General features: G+C 41.3%; 1 protein-coding gene across 1 annotated transcript in view; it reads right to left on the bottom strand.

Annotated features, from left to right (window-relative positions):
* SLC2A13 (solute carrier family 2 member 13) overlaps positions 1-21,148 on the bottom strand; it is a 387,878-nt gene extending 366,730 nt beyond the window's left edge. Inside the window, exon 1 of the mRNA XM_025930431.2 lies at positions 20,303-21,148. Within this exon, the coding sequence (XP_025786216.1) occupies positions 20,303-20,861 (559 nt within the window). The 5' untranslated portion in view covers positions 20,862-21,148. The remainder of the gene's footprint in view (positions 1-20,302) is intronic.
* Between the last annotated feature and the right edge of the window lie 242 nt (positions 21,149-21,390).

The raw sequence follows: 21,390 nt of genomic DNA, 5'->3' as shown, positions 1-21,390 counted from the left end.
ACTAGTAGACATTTATATATACCAGGTACCCTCACGTAATGCTTCGTAATTTAATGCTTGTAAACCCACTATGAATGCGGCAATATTTTCCCTGTAATTAAAGCTGAGAAACCTAGGGCTCAGAGGGGCCAGTAATTTATATCAGTTCATGAAATAATTTACATTACAATCAGTATATATATATATATCCTTTACACTATTCCACTGAGGCTGAACATAATAGATACATTAAATTAAAATGCAATAATGATAATAACTAACATTTACTATACGTTTACTATCTGCCAGGTACTGTCATAAGAGATTTGTACACTTTGTCTCATTGACTTTTCTTTAAAATGTCTATTTAATTTTGAGAGAGAGGGTGAGAGCATGAGCAGGGGAGGGACCGAGAGACCGGGAGAGAGAGAATCTAAAGCAGGATCTGCACTGTCAGCAGGACTTGAATCTACGAACCGGGAGATCATGATCTGAGCAGAAATCAAGAGTTGGACCTTTAACCCACTGAGCCACTCAGGTGCCTCTCATTTACTTTTCAAGCCAACTCTGTATGAAACGTGTTCTTGTCACCATCTTGAAGCAGCATGGTGCAGTGGTTAAGGGACCAGACTCTGGGGTTAATATAAAACACTGGGTTTGAATCTCACCTCCACAACTTTTCGGGTATATGTCCTTCAGTAAGTTATTTAATCTCCCTGTGCCTAAGCTCCCATTTGTGAAATGAAAAATAACATTACTGTATGGTATGAAGATTAAATGAGTTAATACATTAGAATGCAATGCCTAGGGGAAGAAATGTATTTCATAAAGAAGAAAGAGCTCAATCTGGATGAATCAGAAGATGACATGATTCCACTTACATGAGGTATCTAATATAGTCAAATACATGGAAGTAGAAAGTAAAATTGTGGTTGCCAAGGGTTGGGGGGGGGGGGGAGACGGGGAGCTGCTCCTCACCGGGCATAAAGTTTCAGGTATGCACAGTGAGGAAGTTCTAGAACTCTGACGTACAACACTGCACATTTAGTTATCAATACTACCCCATACACTTAAAATTTTAAGACAGCAGATCTCATGTTAAGTGCTTTTACCACAATAAAGTTTTGTGGATTTTTTGTTTATTTTATAAAGAGAAAGTGCAGGGGGAGAGAAGAAGAAGAGGTGAGGGGAAGGGGAGGGGGAGAGAGGGAGGAGAGATGGGGCGGGAGAGAGAGAGAGACACAGAGAGAGAATCTCTTAAGCAGGTTTCACAGGCTTCATGCTCACTGCAGAGTCCGACATGGGACTCGATCCCACAGCCCTAGGATTGTGACCTGAGCCACAATCAAGAGTCAAATGCTCAACAGACTGAGCCCCCAGGTGCTCCTAAAGTTTTAAAAATAAAAATTAGGCAGAAAGAATATTACAACCTTTTCCTTACCAAGTTTTTTCTTGCACTGTACTCTACTAAATTTTTGTATAAATGAAGGGGAAAAGGGAGGAGGGAAAAAGCCCCTCATTTTTTAATGGCCTGAAATTATGTTTAATCTATTAAGTAAAACACAAAAAAAATTAACATTTCTTTTTGGACATGTACGGTTAAAAATAACGAGTCCCAAAGTACAGGCAGTTCTTACTCAAAACACACATACAAACCTGCTTTGCAGGACTTCAAATACCAAAACTGAAAAGGAAGGCATTTAAACACTGCCTTCACCAAACCACTTTATTTTAAAACTGTTACCTTTCTGACCTCCACATCACACAATGAAAGGAATTACAGAAGGAATTGCACCTGACTAGTCACCCCACTGTTTGGGGAGAAAAATCACAGATTCTTCAGAATACCTTTGAAAACCCAACAATCAGCAACGGCTGCCTTTTAAGGTAAGTCTTACCAAAACAGCAGTTCATGATGGGTGGGATTTGGGGGGTGTTAACCTGTCTGGAGAAGAGCGAGGGGCCTTTGTCTTGAAGTAGTGTAGACACAGCAAGTATACTACACTGAAGAAATCCTATCAGTGTTTTTACTCACACGTTAAGATTGAGAAACAGCAATCTTTTTTTTTTTTTTTATTAAAAAATAAAAACACCAGAGTGTGTTGAAGGTTGGGAAGGTAGATAAAGATGAGAGGATGAGGAGAGAGACGGGAACCTAAGCTCCAGGAAAGCCATGTGACAAAAGTGGCTTTTTTTTTTTTTTTACAAGAATTCCTTTGGTGAAATATTTTTTAACAACAGCAAAGTGAAGATGCATGTTTATCCTAGCATCTTCATAAAATGTGTACTATGGTGCCAGCACCTACTGGTTTTGAGAGTCTAATTAATCTCTGAATATCCAATCTAAATAACTCAATTACAACTAGAGTAAGTGTGAAATAATTTCCTGTTTCCAGAAATTGGTAAATTTACCAAAAAAGTGCTTAGGAGCACATTATTTGCAAGTCAATCACTTCAAGAATACTACATAACGTTTTCTTGAAAGGATTCAGGTAAGTGGCAGAATCAATCACTTAAAGAGAACTGAGGCACTCTAGAGAGGGTGCCAGAGACATGTGGCTTCCAGAGTTGCCTTGTTCATGTTTTCCAAACATAAAAAAAGTCCTTGACTTCATAAAGAGACTCAAACTAAATTCGAGGAAAGTAAATTTAACAATTTAAAAGGAGCTAAAGGTAATAAAATGACTCGGGCATTGTCAGTGAATCAAACCAACACTTACTAAATAAACACTAATAGGAAGTTACGAAGGACACTGCCCCTACCCCCTTTGGTAGTTTGCGATATTGAGTATCTCAGCTGATTTATTCCATTTCAGAGGACAAGTTCCCCTGTAGCTTTGATAAAACCATTTCTCCACTGTAATCACTGAAGAAGCCCTTCATATTTTGGATTTCTCCTTCACTCCTGGACAGGTGTCTCCGTGCCATATGTAGACTGCCCACTTATAAAAACTGGATATTCACTGGAGGAGTCTGTTGTCAGTATTGCCCAGGTCTAAGCGTGGGTTAAAAGAAATAATGCAAGCATATCTAAAATGTAAAAGATAAATATCGTACACATATTACCAGTTACTTATTTTCTTGATTTTCAAGAGCCTTCTAGTATCTTGAAAATATTTTGACTATTGTCTCTGTTATCAAGCATAACAGCCACTTAGCTTGCTCTGGCCTCCCCAGATTTGATAAATATGGAGCATTTAGGACTGAGCTGTGGGTTGCACCGACTGGAGACCTCCCTCTGGGCATACTCTTCAACCCTGACAGAGCATCCAACCAAGTCATATCCTTTCTTCTCTGCAAGATTTCAGAGACTACTTTGGTCATTATCCTCCATGGAAATACTATGTTGTTTTTCTGTTTTGTTTTGTTTACCACCTAGTACAAAGTAAATATTCTATTAAATAAGTTAAACATGGGGTAGCTGGGTGGCTCAGTCGGTTAAGCGTCCAACTTCAGCTCAGGTCATGATCTCATGGTTTGTAGGTTCAAGCCCCACATTGGGCTCTGTACTGACAGCTCACAGCCTGGAGCCTGCTTTGGATTCAGTGTCTCCCTCTCTCTGCCCCTCCCCCACTCACATTCGTTTTCTCTCTCTCTCTCTCTCTCTCTCTCTCAAAAATGAACATTAAAAAAATTTTAAATATGTTAAATGAAAGAAGAATGTGTCAGATTCCTTACCTGAAGAATTTCCCTAATCTACCAACCCAGGAATTCGTTCAAAGAAAAAACATGAGGTTAGTTTAATAAGACATATTCCTGGTGAACCCCAAAAAGCTCTTAGTAAACGTCACACTCTTTTCTAAATGCTTCCAAATCTTCACTGTAATTATATTTTATAATTTTCTAGCAATGATAATGTTGATCTCTAATTCCTAGAATTCATTCCCTTTTGAACAATTAAGGCACCATTTGCCTGTAAGTCTTATATCTGGATACCTCATCTTGATGACCACTCAGTAATAAAAAGAAAATTGTGACAATAGCCTTGCATTCACATCTCCAAATTCCTTTAATCCAAGTTGGATTAAGTCTGCTAGTGATTCACTTAAAGTAAGTAAATTTAACTATTAATCACAGTAGCAGCTATGTATATGCAAAGCTTTAATGCTTATTAATAACTATTACTCTGAATGCTTAATACATATAAATGCATATTTGAAAATGGGTGTTATATTTAGAAAAATATTATTTTGAAAATTTTCCAGAACAGAACGATCTCTTACACAGATGAAGATTAATAAATGTTTGTGTAAATACGAAGTGAGTATCACAAAACTATGTGTTTCTTTTCCAACATTCATGTTTTTCTCTATCAGGTTAAAAACTCATTTTTAAAAATGGAGTTCTTCCCCAATTCTCAACATCTGTTCTTTCACAATAACAACCTTTATATCTGTAGCTATTTTATATTACCTTATAAAAAAGCAAACCAAGTTACTGCCACACAATCTTTACTAAGACATTCTTGGTAAAGATGTATACATGTAGAAACTTTGTATTATATAAAATAAGATCCCTGGGGCGCCTTGGTGGCTCAGCTGGTTAACTGTCTAACTTCTACTCAGGTCCTGATCTCACAGTTTGTGAGTTCAAGCCCTGCATCAGGATCTCTTCTGTCAGCAAAGAGCCTGCTTCATGCTCCAGATCCTTTGTTCTCTCTCTCTCAAAATAAATAAACAAGCTTTAAAAAAATAAAAAAGATCCCTTAATTTCACTTTATGTATTATACTTTGTGCAGTAACTATTGACAAGATGTATTCATTCATGAGTATCATTAGATTCTTTAAAGTTTACTTCTGCTGACGTTATTAAAGCATCACTTATTTAATCCTATGTACTTCACAGAAGGAGGTGGAAACAGCATATAAAAATAACAGCATATTATTACGATCTTGCGTTGGGTTTTGTATACCAGAAAATAGCCTGAACTTCCACTAAAGTTTAAATTGGCCACCTACTGACATCAAAGAATAAGGACATGTCATAAATCTGATGGAGTGAATTCCATGTCTTTGTATTTCAAGGTTAAAATCACCTATGAAAATTTCATAATCTCTCTCTATTTAACCAGGAACTATGGATGTGAAACTACATAACTCATCCATTTGTACTTATAACATGCAAATTATAGCTCTACAGAAGGTTTTCCTTACTAACATGCCAGGAAAACTTATTCAGTAGAGTCTGGTTTTGCTCACCAATTCAAGATGTTGATGTCTGTCTACAAGAGAGATAAAATGGGAGGAAAAATTCATATCACTTAATCAAACACAGGTACCAGCAGTCTATCAGGCACTGGGCTAGACCACAGGGATTAAAAAAAAAAAAAAAAAAAGGCAGGGGGAGGCAAAAGACATGGCTTCTTCTGCACCTTTAAAACTTACAGAATGGTAGAGAACACAGCTATATGAAAACACAATTACAACAAGAACATTAAAGCTAATACTTATTAAGCCTTTATTAAGTACTAGGAACTATACGAAGCTTTTAACACAAAGTACTTACTACCAAGTGACCCACATGAAAACCCTACGAAGTTCTTTGTGAAGTCTGACTTACTAGCTCCAGGCAGACTTCATCTGTATGACTATGCCTTGTGTATTTTTATATAGAAAAATACGCAACACAATGATAGACAAATACCATACATGTTAATAGCTAGTAGAAAGAAAGGCGTAAGAAAGCATGTCTGGGCTAACAAGGATGGTTTCACAGGTATTAACAGTTCAAGGGGTTTACAAACTTACAAGTCTCATAGAATGGTAAACTGGAAAATCTGGCTTAAGCCAGGTGTTCGTAGCATAAATTGATTATTTTAATTGTTACCACAGTTTGGACTAGTGATCATGCCATTTCATTGCTATGAAGAATTATAGGTTGGCTGCACTTGAAACATAACCTCACTTTTCATATCCAGAATTAAATCTAAATAATTTAAGGATCAGAGCAAACTCAAGATCATGATACTTACTTTTCAAATTCCATACATTTAATACCATCTTTTAAAACGTATCACATAATACACTTACATATATGTTTTGTCCTTTAAATTTACAACCAGATCCATAACAGAACACACAGTGGCTTTTATTTTTTTAATCTTAAACTATCAGGATTTAACTACTTAATGAATTCTCTTACAGAATATGCAATGTGGATTGAGTACTGAGAACAAGATGAGATTCCAAATTCCATATATAGCATGCTCCAGGAGAAAGATTCACTGAATTTTGAAAACTGAAATCAGAGATGACCTGGAGGTCAGGAAAAATTGATCAGGCCTCTTTATAGTCGGGGTGAAACCGAACTCTCCAAGCTCCTCCCACCTTGCTTTAATTCCAAGTTCAAATACAAACATGCAACTACTGAATCATAATAGTTCCCTCTGCCCACAAACCTCTCTGCCAGGAAAGAACAGACATTAGAGCATCAGTAGCACGAGAGAAGGACATGTACCACGTAATAAGTTTGCACGCCAGGTGCTTCTGGCATCAGGTGTCAACGTAGTTACCTCTAAGTGCATCCATGAGAGTCTCTGATCATTCTTCAAACATGAATCAACTTCCATGTTTTGGACTTGCAAGACTGAGAAAGAGATTTGCTTTTGTCCCAGGTACTGAGAACAGGGTTAGACTTAAATGTCGTAACTGAACTTAAAATGTCTATTTTTTTCTCAAATACTTTAAAAAGTTTGAAATCACAAACATGAATCAGAAGTAACCCTAGAGAACATTTAATTAGCCCCATCCACGGCACAAATTTCCCACGTTTCTGATGCATACGTAATCCAATCTCGGCTCAAAATTTACTCACCAGAGTTACACTGCTTTTGTTTTTATCTACACATGAAACATTTACTGAATGACTGCTGTGTGTTACGAGCTACGCTATGTGCTGGTGGAATGCAACAAGCAAACCCTGCTTTCATGGAGATTACATTCTAGTGGAGAGAAACAAGCAACATAAATACCAGCTAGTGAAAAGGAACTGAGAACAACAAAGCAAGGAGAAAGAAAATAGAAAGTAACAAGTAATAAAAAGTGAGAATAAAAATAGACTAGAAAGTACCAGTGGTGGGAGGCTGCAACTTTAAGACAACCATGGAAACACAAAGATGAGGGAACCATGTGGATATGTGGGGAGAACTTTCCCAGCAGAGGAAGGAGACTGTGCAAAGGGCTGGAAGGATAACTTGTGCCAGCGCCGCTTGGAGCAGGAATGAAGGAAAGTAGTAGAGAGAAAGATCAAAGAGGAGTGGAGAGAGGCAAGAATAATACAGCCTTGCAGGCCACTGGTTTTTCCCGAGCGAGCTGGGGAGCTATGGAGGGTAGCACTGTGAGCAGCACTGAGGTGGCATGATCTCATTTATATTTTACAAGAACCACTCTGCCTGTCGAGTACAGAAAAGAAGGCAGAGGTGTCAAGGAAGAAGCAGGGTGAACAGTTAGGAGACTTGCAATGCTCCAAGTGAGAGATGTCATGTTAGATTTAGCAGTGGAAGTGATGAAAAATAGATCCTACATGCAATTAGAAGCTAGATTCAAAGATTTTCAGGCAGATTTGATGTGGGAAATGGGAGATAGTCAAGCAGGATTCTGAGGCTTTGGACTCCAACACCAAGGATGCCCTCACCTGGTACATGGAAGATAGGAGGCAAAGCAGGAAGCTAGGTGAGCAGCTGGGCTCAGGAGTTTGGAGATCAAGAAAGTGATCTGGGCTGAGATTCTAGACAGCTGTCAGCAAACACAAGGCATTCTAAGCCAGGAGCCAGGTTAAGAGCACCAAAAGGGTCAATTTTAACAGAAAACAGGAGAGCTCCAAGGAGGAGCTTGGCAAAGGTAAGAGTTCTGGAAGATGGGGTGCCTGGGTGGCGCAGTCGGTTAAGCGTCCGACTTCAGCCAGGTCACGATCTCGCGGTCCTTGAGTTCGAGCCCCGTGTCGGGCTCTGGGCTGGTGGCTCAGAGCCTGTTTCCGATTCTGTGTCTCCCTCTCTCTCTGCCCCTCCCCCGTTCATGCTCTGTCTCTCTCTGTCCCAAAAATAAATAAAAACGTTGAAAAAAAATTAAAAAAAAAAGAGTTCTGGAAGATGAAGGAGAATCTCAAAAAGAGACTGAGAAGGAACAGCCTAAGGAAAAAGAGGGAGAGGGTGGCGTCCTTGAAACAAAAGAAAGAACCCCAGGAAGGCATGATATACTGTGTCCAAAGCCTATGGCAGGTCAAATAGGATTAGGACCAACAACTGTCTTTGGGATGAGCAACACAGGGCATGGTAATCTTGACAAGAGCAACACTGGTCAGCTGGTAAGGGCAAAACCTGTCTGGAAAGGGGTCACAAAAGAATGGGAAGAGAAGAACTGAAGAGGAGGAATATATGCAACTGTGTCATGTAAAGAAAAGGACATAAACAAGGCAGTAACTAAAAGATGAAGTGAGGTAGAAAGGGTTTTTTTAAAGACGGCAAAACAGCAATTTGTGCCCACTTATGGGAATGATCCAGTAGAAGGGGAAACTTTATGCAATAAAAGATGGAAACAGCTGGAATAATAGCTTTAAATGGGAGAGAGAGGAGCTCTCAACCACGAGTGCAAGGCTGCGCTCGGCAGGAGCACAGACAGTGCATCGGCAGGTACCGGAGGAAGGCAGGGCATCTGGCAGGTGCAGGAAGGAACATGTGAGGATGCAGAGGAGATGACGGAGTTTGCGGATGTTCTCATTCTGATTGTTTCTATTTCTCCCTGTGACAAAGTAAGCCACAAACCTTCCTGGGATATATAAAATAATAAGATCCAAGAAATGTACATCACACACCATGGGGTCTTATTAATTCATGCAAGGAGTTAAAAGTTAGGGGAAAATACTTTTAAGCACCTTCTCATATGATTAGATTATTGATAACATCTTTGTCATTTCTCAAAAACTTCATTCCACAGAGTAAGAGACAAAATCTCATTTGGAAAAAAAAAAAAAATGAGACTTTGTTACCTAAGTCTTGTTACACATGTGTCTGCGTATTTTAAAAGAGAAATCTGAATTCCAGGTAAAGTTTTAATAATATAAAAGGAACAGTAACAAAAGTTAAAAAACTATTTTGCCACATGCTAACTATATATATATACAGTGTTATGCCTTCTTTCAAACTCTACCTCCAATCACAATTTTATATATCTCAGGTGCTCATGTTTTCTTTCTAATAGCAATGTAATGTTCTACCACATTACATAATTATTTCCCAATCACTAGGCATTTGGAGGTTTCCCCCCAGTTTTTTTTCCAAATTATATATTGTACATCTATAAATACCTTCATGCAAAATGAGTTTATTTCCTTATACTATAATCCAATGAAATTCCCAAATCAAAGAATATTAGCAGTTTACAAATGAACTCCAAAAGCACAGACCTCACCATATTAACTTCTGCACTGCAGTGTTTAATTTGGTACTAATACATACAAGTTATTCAAAATAGGTGTGTTGAATTAATGAGCAAAAGAATGAAAAACATTAAACATGCCATGATATTATCTGGAATATGTACAGAAAATTATTCCAATTTATTTTACAACCAGAAAGGCTCTTCCTAGAGTACAACTAGTGCTGAGTTGTTTCCAACTTGCTAATTTAGTGAGTATAATGTTACTTTAATTTTCTTTTTTTTTATTTTTTTTATTTTTTTTTATTTTTTTTTTTTCAACGTTTATTTTATTTTTGGGACAGAGAGAGACAGAGCATGAACGGGGGAGGGGCAGAGAGAGAGGGAGACACAGAATCGGAAACAGGCTCCAGGCTCCGAGCCATCAGCCCAGAGCCCGACGCGGGGCTCGAACTCTCGGAGCGCGAGATCGTGACCTGGCTGAAGTCGGACGCCCAACCGACTGCGCCACCCAGGCGCCCCTTTAATTTTCATATCTAATTATTAACAAGGTTTAACACTTTTCCAAGAGTATATTTACTAATTGCATTTATCTTGCTGTAAAGAGTTTACTTAATATGCTATGAGCATATTTTTTTCCTTTAGTTAAACAAATGTACCACAATATTTTTCCAATCTGTCGCCTTGCTTTTAAAACCTCTAGAGGTTTAAGAAATTATACTATAATGAACCATGTCACCGATAAAGACTAGAAGAATATCGCTTCATTCCTAGTTTCTTTAAACTTGAGATTCTTAAACATCAATATTAATGAGAATATAAGATCTAAATTTCATTTACATTGTTTTTACTCATATTATTTCCTTTTCTCAACTATTTAATAATTCTTTTACCTGCTGTCTTCTCTTATTTGTTGAATACTAGACCCTTACAAATACCTGGATCTATTGCTCAAATTGTTATTCTGCTCCATTCATCTCTTTTCTGATTTTCACAATATATTATTATGTCATATAATAACATATTACACATTTGAAGTAATTTCCATCTAGTCATTCATTACTGTTCCCCAACCTCATCACTATTCCTTCGACAATCATTTTTAAAATTCTATAAAGTACCTTACAGGGATTTAAATTACATACATGTAATTAAATTACATTAAGTACATTAAATCCATCTACTAATCTAGGAAATATCATTGTGACTATTTTAGCTTTCACAATTAAAAACTGAATGTATCATATAACGGAGAGGTAGGGCACACACAGGTGCTTGATCAGAAACCTGGATCTGAATCTCAGCACTAACAGGGCTAAGTTAGTTACCTAACCCCTTTGCACTTCCATTAATTGACCTTTGGTTAATGAGTGAATACACATAAAATGCATACACACACAGGCATGAAGGATGGCCGTTGTTTCAGGGTCTACCATAGTTTGACTTTTTACTACATTTCTAATAAGCTGCCCTTAAGTGTGCATTACACCCCAGGAGATGAAGATTAGAGATTTTTGCACAGAGCGTATTCAAGGAAAAATGACAAACGGTTATTACTGTAGGTTCTCTGGGGGAGCCTGGGTGGCTCAGCCAGTTAAGCATCTGACTATTCATCTTGGCTCAGGTCATGGTTCAAGAATCCAAGCCCTGCATCAGGCTCTGCACTGACAGCACAGAGCCTGCTTGGGATTCTCTCTCTCTCTCTGCTCCCCCCACCCCGCTTGTGCTCTCTCTCCCTCTCTCTCAAAATAAATAAAAAACATTTTAAAGAGAACTCTAGGTTCTTTGGATGAATTTTAACATCAGAAATCATTTAAGAGACAAGTATGAGAAAGAATAGTAAACTAAAAATTCTACCTATTTTCCTGACATTGAAGTGAAAAAAATGAAAGATTTTAGAAGAATTCCCAAGAAGCTTGCTTTCAACAGTCATGGCAAAGGGTTTTGTGTTTTCTGCATGTGTTCCAGCCTCCCCAACTTCCTTGCAGGGGGAGGCCTGTGGGCCCTGCATGACCTCTGAGACATGCATGCCACTTAACCTACAAAATCACCAACGGCCATGTTACAGTGACTTTGCTGGTCCCAAATGGTGGGAGGAGGAGTATCAGAAGGCATCTTCTTCAGGTTTGTGTAGTAAATACTAGAATTAGGTAGACTCAGCAGCAACTGCTTCAGGTTTCACCCTGATTTTAATTTATAATGAGGCCTGTATTTCAACAATCTTTGAAGTCCACCGTTAGATGTGTTTGCAACTCATTTTCAGTCATTATACTTTACTTTTTGAAATGAAAGGCAATTGCTAACCAACCGTTAAATGGTCAGTGTTTAGTCCTTGAATAGGATGCTCACAATTTAGTTTCCAATTTCCTATGTTGTAGGGAATGAGTTCCTGACATGGAGTCATAAACTAAGCCCAAAAATATAAGGAAGTTTTATATGAAAGCTTCCATTACTAAAATTCTTTTTATTCCAAAGCTATTACTTTCAAGTTGTTATTAAAACTATTCATTATTGGGGCGCCTGGGTGGCGCAGTCGGTTAAGCGTCCGACTTCAGCCAGGTCACGATCTCGCAGTCCGTGAGTTCGAGCCCCGCGTCGGGCTCTGGGCTGATGGCTCAGAGCCTGGAGCCTGTTTCCGATTCTGTGTCTCCCTCTCTCTCTGCCCCTCCCCTGTTCATGCTCTGTCTCTCTCTGTCCCAAAAATAAATAAAAAAAAAAAAAAAGGTTGAAAAAACTATTCATTATTTGCCTCTTGAAAGGGAGATACATCTTTTTCACTAGGAACTGAACTATTTTTTCTATAAACAGGCATATAAAATACTACATTATAAGACATATCTAATATCACAGCCCCAACTGGTCCCTTACCATAAACCAAGATTATAGTCTAACAAACAGGTCACATTTTTACCACTTTCTTATTCAACCCCTACACCTAGCCTAGCCAAGAAAAACTGCTACTTTCTTCAATGCTTTAAATTTGTCACGCCCCCTTTCCCCCAGCAGAAAAGTATCCTTCCCTCAGACTACCTATGTTTATAACCTTCTTCGAGACCCAGCTCAAAACTTCATCTGTCTTGCTAGAAGTAAATCTTATATAATGTAAACTGAACACTTGAAAGACAGTACTGTCTCACTTTCAAATTACTCATTATGTCTTTCTTTCTGTTCAATTTATATTACAGAATTTTTACTCATCTGTTACCAGCTCTGAGCAACATTAAAATCTAACTACATAATTTTATTTCCCTTGCTTATAAAATGTTCATAAGGTGATGACAGAGATGGTTACACCTGATAACAAGAGCTACCATTTACTGAAAGCCAGGTACTTACCTGCACGTGCACAAGCTCATTTACTTTCTACTACAACCTGTTTTCTAAGTGCTATCATAACACTCGTTTTAGAGATGCAAAAACTGAGGCACATGGTGGTAACATGCCAACGGCTGCACAGCTTACATGTGAATGTCTAACAGTGAGGCTTTACTTTGCCAGGTACTGTAAAAACAACTTACAAGATAACTCATTCAATCCTCATAACCACCCTATAAGGCAGGTATTGTCCCCATTCTTCAGGTGAGGAAACTGAAGCACAAGAATTAACACTAGCACCCAGGTAGTATGTGGCCGGCCAGGGTGTGAGGCCAGCCAGTGTGGCCCAGAGGCCTCAAGCTTCACCATGCTTCTCCACTTTCCGAATTAACAGTGCAGCAACTGAGTACGCACCTGAGGTTTCTAAGTGTTCAACTATAGCAACGTCCTGTTGAGTATTATATCCGTGCATTCCTTACCTTTACATATGTGGCCTACACCTATTTTTTTACCTACAATCTTTGGTATATTTAAGCGCTTAATATTTTTAAAGTATGGTACTAAGTGCAGTGAGAGAATACAAATGCTATTCACACTTTATTTAGGTAACACGATGAGTTTCTGGTCTACCACTGGAGAGGAGTCATGGTCAAAAAGACATATTGCAACAAGTTAAATGCCATGAGCATGGCTCAGAGAAAGTATCAACATTTTGTAGAGGCCTACTAAGAAAGCTTTCATGATCACGCTGGACCTGGCAGAATGAGTAAACATCCTACAGATACTTTTATTGTAGAGTTAACAACACATTACTGTGTTCTCATGTTTGTCTTTCCCCAGTAAGGTCTTTTAAGAACAGGGATTATTTTTCTCTGAGTCTCTCTAGCACTCAACAAAGTCATCACTCAGAAAATGGCTGTGGGACAAGGGGTAGAGAGAATGTAATGGAAAAGCCCATTCCAAGAAGAGATCAGAAGCTTAAAGGGAAAAGCAGAAAAGGCATTTTTAAAATTTTAGTTGCTGTGCCACAGGCAGTATCTCTGTGCTGTTCAACTCCTGGGGCCCAGTTTTCACCATATTCCATATGAACACAGCCCCTCAGGGGGCGGGGGGAGGGGGGGGCGGGATATGGAGCCCCTGGCGTTGCACAACTCAACAGCCCCGACTACAGGCATTGCTGTCCACAGCCCTTAGCGAGAGAAAGAAATGTCCTAACCAACTCTGCTTTTCTCACTGACATTCCTTATGTGCCACAGCTGTACTCTTGAACTCATGTACTTTTAACTCATGTTAAAAGTTTCTATTTTAAAAGTAACATCCACATAATATCATGGAAAATAATAATGCCAGTTTCAGAGAGAAGTGGCAGTTGTCACAGCGCAGTTGAGCACCGTCAGACTCCAAAGCCAGACTTCTTGGGCGCTAACTCAGGTTCCGCCCCTCAGGAGCTTTGTGACCATGAGAAAATCACTTCCTCTCTTTCCGTCTAAACATCTGCATCTTAAAAAGAAAAAGAATATTACCTGCCTGGATTCTTATGAGGCTTCTGTGAATATATGCAAAATGTTGAGAAAAGTACCTGGCACAGAGTAAGCGCTGGACAAGGGTTAGGTGCTGTTTCCTGGGCACTGGGAGCTAAGTTGATTGCCTATTCACATTCTGCCATGAAGACTGACTTCTGAGACTCCCCCAGTGCTGGACAGAGAGATGATGAAATCAGAGACAGAAGAACGCCGGTCACATGCTGGTGACCCCCCGTGACACTGCTGTCTTGCTGTGAAGTGAAATTCTTGCCATGTGGCTTCTGACACACAGTCCAGACAGCATCATTCCTAACAGTGGTGCTATTATTTAATAAAAGGCCAAAACATACAGCATGCAGTACTCCCAACTCAAGTTTAGAAGTATCTGTAAAACTTGGCTATCAGGGAGATTACATTTTAAATGTAGAAAACACGTTTTGGGGTTTCTGGTGAGATTTTCCTCCTGACAAAGTTTTCTCCACAGAAGTGTTCCTACTATCTACTCTGAAGGTCGAAGGAAGAAGAAAGTGAAGAGAAATGAAAAGAGCTGTAGACTGGGAGGATCGCATCAAGCGACCAAGCTGGATCAGAAAACGAAAAAAATAGTCTCCTGGACTTTTCAGTAAGAAGGCAAAGACTGCTTGCTATCTGAGATCTACCAGCAGGTGCTAGACCATTAGATGTGTTAAAGCAAAGACACCAGAGTGAAGTCAGTCAACTTAGACTGTGTTCTGGCTTTGAGCTTAAAACATAGAAAGAAATGAGGATGAAAAAGAATGTTTTATACTGAAGTCACTAAACAACTCACACAACTCATGTGAACAGACTTCTGTCATCTTACTGTAACTCACTCGAGAAGGGTGTGGCCGCAACACTACTAGGCAAACATAATTAGGTCATAACCCTCCCTGTAACTCTGCAATGTCAAGGCCACCGGGGAGAAAAGTGGGGAGGGGCAGGGGTTACATATATAATGTGTGTGACACAAGGAAACAGAGGAAGTGAAACACAGTTTTACTTTAACGTGTCAGTTTCATGCTGGTAGAGACCATAAATCCAACAAAGAAATCCTGCTTTAAGAGATGAAACTGAAAGAAATGGCAACTGGTCCGGGGGCGGGGGGAGGGAGGTGGGAGGGGGAGGTGAGGGAGTAGAAAAAAAAAAAACAATTGCAAAAAAGCAAAAATAAAAGTACATCAGCTGATATTTTAAAAATCTGGTTGATTCTGACTAACCTTGCTTACCTCACAGGAAATTCTTTATTGACAGTAATCTCAGTAACGAATGAGTCTTTGATCCAACAAGACTTCACATTTGCTTTGCATCAAAGAATAAGAATTCAAAGTGCTATTTGGGGGGAAAAAAGTCATATTGTTAAAAATATTACTCAACAAGTTATGAGACCGATTCCAAGCAGCAATATACAGCCACAAACTGTGTTCCAGCAGAGGGAGCACTGGGACAGAGGCGACACCGGAGAAACTGATGTAGATCTAAGATCGATTCAATAACCCAGCACTATGTAAATTAACATGTCAATTCCCAGGAAAGGTTTTGAATTGATGAATATCTGAATATCTGTATTTCCTACACAGGCACTAAATCATTGCTTATAAGGAACAGTAGACTACATGCCAACACTGTGGAGAAAGGGCTAAATTAGACAGCCTGGTCCCAAAACCCAACTCTAGACACCAGCGAAACCAACCTGAGAAACCAAAGCAAACTCTGGTGAAAACAAAAACCTAAAATAATGCCCTACTCAAACGGGCACTCAGTAAGCTGATTTTTTTTTGCAACTTGTAAAGAAAACAGAACCCTTAAACTAAAGCAAACACTAATACCAGATTTCTGATGCTTCTTTTACGGTGACTCATTCATTTATTTTTTTTTTTTTTAATTTTTTTTTTCAACGTTTATTTATTTTTGGGACAGAGAGAGACAGAGCATGAACGGAGGAGGGGCAGAGAGAGAGGGAGACACAGAATCGGAAACAGGCTCCAGGCTCCGAGCCATCAGCCCAGAGCCTGACGCAGGGCTTGAACTCACAGACTGCGAGATCGTGACCTGGCTGAAGTCGGACGCTTAACCGACTGCGCCACCCAGGCGCCCCTACCGTGACTCATTTAATACAGATTAACTACACTCTATTGCTTGACAGCTTTATCTTTTTCAAAGGTTTCTGTTGAAGGCCCCACAGACTCTTCCCATTCCTGTAATTCCTGGCCACTTGCTATGCTTTACTCACCCTGCAGTAACCATCTCGGCAAAGGATTTCTAATACTACAAAATTCAAAGAAGCAAGAAGGTTTCGGGAAGAAAGTAAGAGTTTAAAAGTTGGGGGCTGGCGGAAGACCAGATACAAAGGATGTTTAATCTGGTTGTATCATTTCCAGCTAAAAACCTCCCATGACTGTCCCTGTATAGGCATGGCCAATTAATCCTAATCAGTCCAACCCTCCCCCCAATGAGCACCCCCATCACGACCCTTCACTCACTTTATGCTTCAAATACTGCTTTGATTGTTCTGTGCCTTTACATCTGCTGTTAATGTTACTTTAAATGCCCAGCAGAGTAATATAAAGAGCAAAAGACTGAGTGTTTTTTTTAATCTTGACTTTGTACCGGTGACCTTGTCATTTAACTGCTGTAAACTATTTCCACATCCAGCAAAAGGGGAACCTGTGCCCCATCTATTTCAGAGTTAGAAGGATTAAATGAGATAGCATATGTAAGTAATTCAGGGTGCCTAATAGAAACCAAAGCACTAAATACATTAGTTCCTTTCCCAGCTCCCTCTATATCTCCTGAACTCCTACTCACCCTTCAAACCCCAGTTTAAATGTTTCTGTAAAACCTATGTGTTCTATTTACTTCTCTCCAAAATAATCCATTGCCTAGTCTGTGTTTCCCGCTCTTAGAGAAACTTCTGTTGTATTCTAATCATTTGTCGATGATCTTTCTATTAGAGAATGAACACCTCCAGGATGAGATTTTTTTTTAATTAACGCCTACTCTAAATCTGACAGAATCAATAATACAGCTTACTTAGCATTTTGTGAATAAATGATTTCTTTAAACTGTTAGCAACTAAAACCCTTAGATGGCCTTTCAAATATTCTGATAATACACTTTTTTAAGAAAAATCCCATTTTAAACTGGTACCCTAACAGAATGGAATTATTATTTTTTTTAACGTTTACTTATTTTTGAGACAATGCGAGACAGAGTACAAGTGGCAGAGGGGCAGACAGAGGGAGACAGAATCTGAAGCGGGCTCCAGGCTCTAAGCTGTCAGCACAGAGCCCAACGCAGGGCTTGAACCCACCAACCCTGAGATCATGACCTGAGTCTAAGTCGGATGCTTAACCGACTGAGCCACTCAGGCACCCGTGGAATTAATTTTTTTTAATGTTTCTGCTCACTATTCATTTAATCAACAAGTGCCTCCTATAGGCTAGGAATACAGCCATGAACAAAATGAACAAACGCTGTGTCCCCATGGGCTTTGTATTTACCACAGGTAAATCTGTGAAAGAAATTATCACTGCACACTTGTCTGAAAAGGTATCAAAAGCCACTTTTTGTCTTATTCATCATCTACTAAGAATGAAAAGGACCAAAAAACAAAAATAAAAAAAAAAATCCTCACCACACATAAAATTTAACTACTTAAAAAGAAGTAGCATGAAATTAACCCAGATTTAGTGTACTAAACAAGCAAAACTGATTTAAAGTCCCTTAAAAAAAAAATCATGTCAGGGACCCATTTCCTTGCAGCTAAAAAGAATTCTGTGACTTCTCCTTTGGGAAGTAATTTTTGTGACTTAAGGATGTTACATGTACAACATGCTCTGCATAATCCTAATTCGAAACGTGGCCTATTTCAAAGCGTGTTTATGACCTTAACATTCCTCATTTTATAAGAAAGCTTTTATGGTACTCTGTAGCAATGCTTCTATTTGAAGTGCCTTTCAGAGAAGGGAGGTGGGTCACACCAGGACCAGATCAGGACCACGTCTCAACTGGGATGCACTGTCAGGCAAGCAGCCCAAGTGCCACAGAATGAGGCTGAGGTAAGAGGTGTTACGGTTCCTGCACACAAACTCTTCCGATCTTACCTCGGGTTTAATCCTCTTTGTCGCATCCACCTTGTTCCCCAAGCAAGCCCTATGCTTTCCTTTCTTTATTCATTCCCTGGCTGAGAAGGTCCTTCACGCATCTCTGTCCAAACACTACTCATGCATCAACAATCCAATTCCAGGAGGAAGCGCTTCTTTCCAGCCTCTGTTAGGGAACTGTACCCTTTTTGAATGCATCAGCCCTCTCTCCGGGGAAAGACTTTCTTATGGAGCCTCGCAAGTCCTACCTGGCTTTATTCCCACCCTGCTACTCTTACAACACAGTATTTCCAAGGGGGCCTTACACACAACAGGGGCTCAATTTTCCCAGCCGATAAAAAAGAGTACACATGATATCCAAATACGCAATACTTGCCATGCTTCATTCAAAGATCTCTGTAAAACATGATTCAGTTTCCAAATCACAAGATTCGGTCTCACTGAACATATCTTGCGACCTACAATTATGTTATCTCTAGGTCAGAAGAAACAATAAACACGGTCCAGGTGTCCCAAGCAGAGAATGCTGAGAATACTGAGGAAAGAATCCTGATCACTTGGCTTTAACCACAGGTTATTTATCGAAGGGTCCTGAAGGCACAGGTAGTTCCTCTACAGACAGGTTCCATTTCAGCTGTACTTTCTGGTCATTTGGGACCTTCATGTGCCAACTTAATATTTTACTGAGAGTCTTGCCCTGCTTCAGTAATTAACAGTACAATAAACAAAAGAAAGGTCAGCAACGAAATAGTTTGGATGTAAAGTGCAGTGAGCTGGGGTTTAGGCTCACAGTTCCTGAACGTGGAATTATATAAATGGGTCTCACTTCCTCTTAGAGACTGGAAGGAAGGGGGTGAAATACAGAATATGTCAAACAAGTGGTGAATGGACAAATCTTTAGGAGTTCTAGGTTTCAAGAGCTTTCAAGTCCCAGTCATAGGGAGAAAAAAATACTTCAACAGCACCCTAAAGGAAACAAACTGAAGTATGGGATGAAACATTTATAAAGCATCAGCAGTGTGTCTTAGAAAAATTACTAGTGAGATTTATGTCTCAACCCCCTATTTTCCCTCAAAAGTGCTTTCTAATAATACCAAGCACATTCCAAATAGCTTCCGTCTGCCAAGAACTTGCCAATTGTACCTCCCCTGCTCAGCAACCAGGGTGAAAAATCAATGCCAGGGGAACCTTAATCCTTTCATTTTTTAAAGTAATTGCAAACATCTATCTTGCTGGGCATTTATCCACAGGGGGAGTGGCTCCTAAATGAATTTAATAAGTGAACATGACCTTTAATAGATAATTTGGTTCCCAACAGGAAAGCAAGAGAGGCAAAAGGGAAAAGGAGAATGGGTGGATATGGATTTAAAGGAAAAAGTTAGAAAAACAAAGAAGGAATTCACTTGGGGAAAACATGAAAGCAAGAGGTAATACAATAGTAAAAACAATAGGAGATAAAAATAATACTACATCTAAAGATAAATAACTAAATAAGGAAAGAGCAGGGGTGGCAAAGAAAAGAGTCCAGAATCACTTAATTAACTTTAGAAATTATCTTACTGGGACTTTAAGACTGATAGGTTCAGAGCTTGGAATCCTAGAAAAAGAAAGGGGCTAGCAGTAAAAAAATACAGTGAGACGCTACAGGAAGGAGACCTTCCTCTCATAAGCCCTAGGGGGGCATCAGGTAGGGCTGGATCAAGGTGATGAGTGGAATTCCTAGAAGTACTGAGATATGCAACAATCACGCGGATTCACTTGTCCGTGAGTGATTCCACGCGGGCTCAGGGGAGCCCACAGCGAACACCACCCACCTCCGCCGCCCCACAACCTTCGCGGGTGCCTTTGATGCTGGAGTAACAGACAGATGGGCTCTCAAGGAGCAAGAGAAGCGAGTATTCTCGGGACCAGCAAGCCCCGACGGGAACCCCGGAGGGGCAAAAGGAATGCAGCGACCAGGGCCAAGGACGCCCTTCCAAGAGCGCGAACTCACCGATGCCGAGCCCCACGACCAAGCGGCCGGCGAGCAGCGTCTCCTTGTTGTTCGCCGCGGCCAGCACCGCGGAACCGGCCGTGAAGAGGGCACTGGCCAGCAGGATGGCGGCGCGGCGGCCGAAGACGCCGTTGAGGGCCCCGCCGGCCAGCGCCGAGACGGCGGCCGCCCCCACCGTGCTGGACACGAGCAGCTCCTGCCACAGCGCGTCCAGGCTGAGCTGCCGCTTGAGCAGCAGCATGGCCCCCGACACCACGCCGGTGTCATAGCCGAACAGGAAGCCGCCCAGCGCCGAGAAGACGGCCACCACGTACACGAAGGCGGGGGTCTCGTCCTGCTGGAACTGCCGCCGCGCCGCGCGCTCCAGGTCCCCGACGCCGCCGCCGCCGCCCGCGCCCGCGCCCTGCAGGCTGGCGCTCGACTCGGCGGCCGCCAGGAGGCTGCGCTCCCCGGCCGCGCTCGCCGCGTCCGGCTCCTGCTGCTTCCTGCGCCGCTCGCCCATGAGGCTGCTCAGGCTCCGCAGCGTGTACTCCACATTCTCGCTCGCCTTGCGGGACATAGGGCAGGGGCCCGGGACTTCCCGGGGGGACGAGGCTCCGCGGGCCGGCGGTCTCGGAGCGCTGGACAGCCCGAGAGGGCAGGAGCAACGGCCGCCGCCTTCGTCCTCCGGGCTCCCGCTCCGGCTGCCACGGCCGCAGCCGCCGCCGCCGCGGCCGCTCCGGGGAGAAAGTTGCTGCCCGCCGAGCTCCGGCGCTGCGGAGTTAGAGGCTGGCGGGTCTCACTCGAGACTCACGCCCCGCGCCTGCCGAGCTGGCGCTGCGGAGCGGGCGGGAGGCGGGGCCCCGGGTCACGTGCACCCTGGGCCAGCGGGGCAGGGCCGCGGAGAGGCTCCGCCCCCTCTCTGGGCGGGGCCAGGCTCAAGCCTGCTGGGACCTCCGAACCCCACCCTCCTGGTTGAGGGCGACCTGTGACCAAGGCTCCTTAATTTAGGGGACTGGCATCTGCAGGGAATGAACACTGGCTTGGGGCCGCAACTGGGGAGCAGGCCAATGTGGGAATGCCAAATAATAGGCTTCCAGACGGCAGAA

The sequence above is a fragment of the Puma concolor genome, chromosome B4 (genome assembly GCF_028749965.1).
Source record: "Puma concolor isolate L17-30 chromosome B4, mPumCon1.1.hap2, whole genome shotgun sequence".
Lineage (NCBI taxonomy): Eukaryota > Metazoa > Chordata > Mammalia > Carnivora > Felidae > Puma > Puma concolor.
The sequence above is the reverse complement of the archived record's forward strand: the minus strand, read 5'-3'. Positions and strand labels throughout refer to the sequence as shown.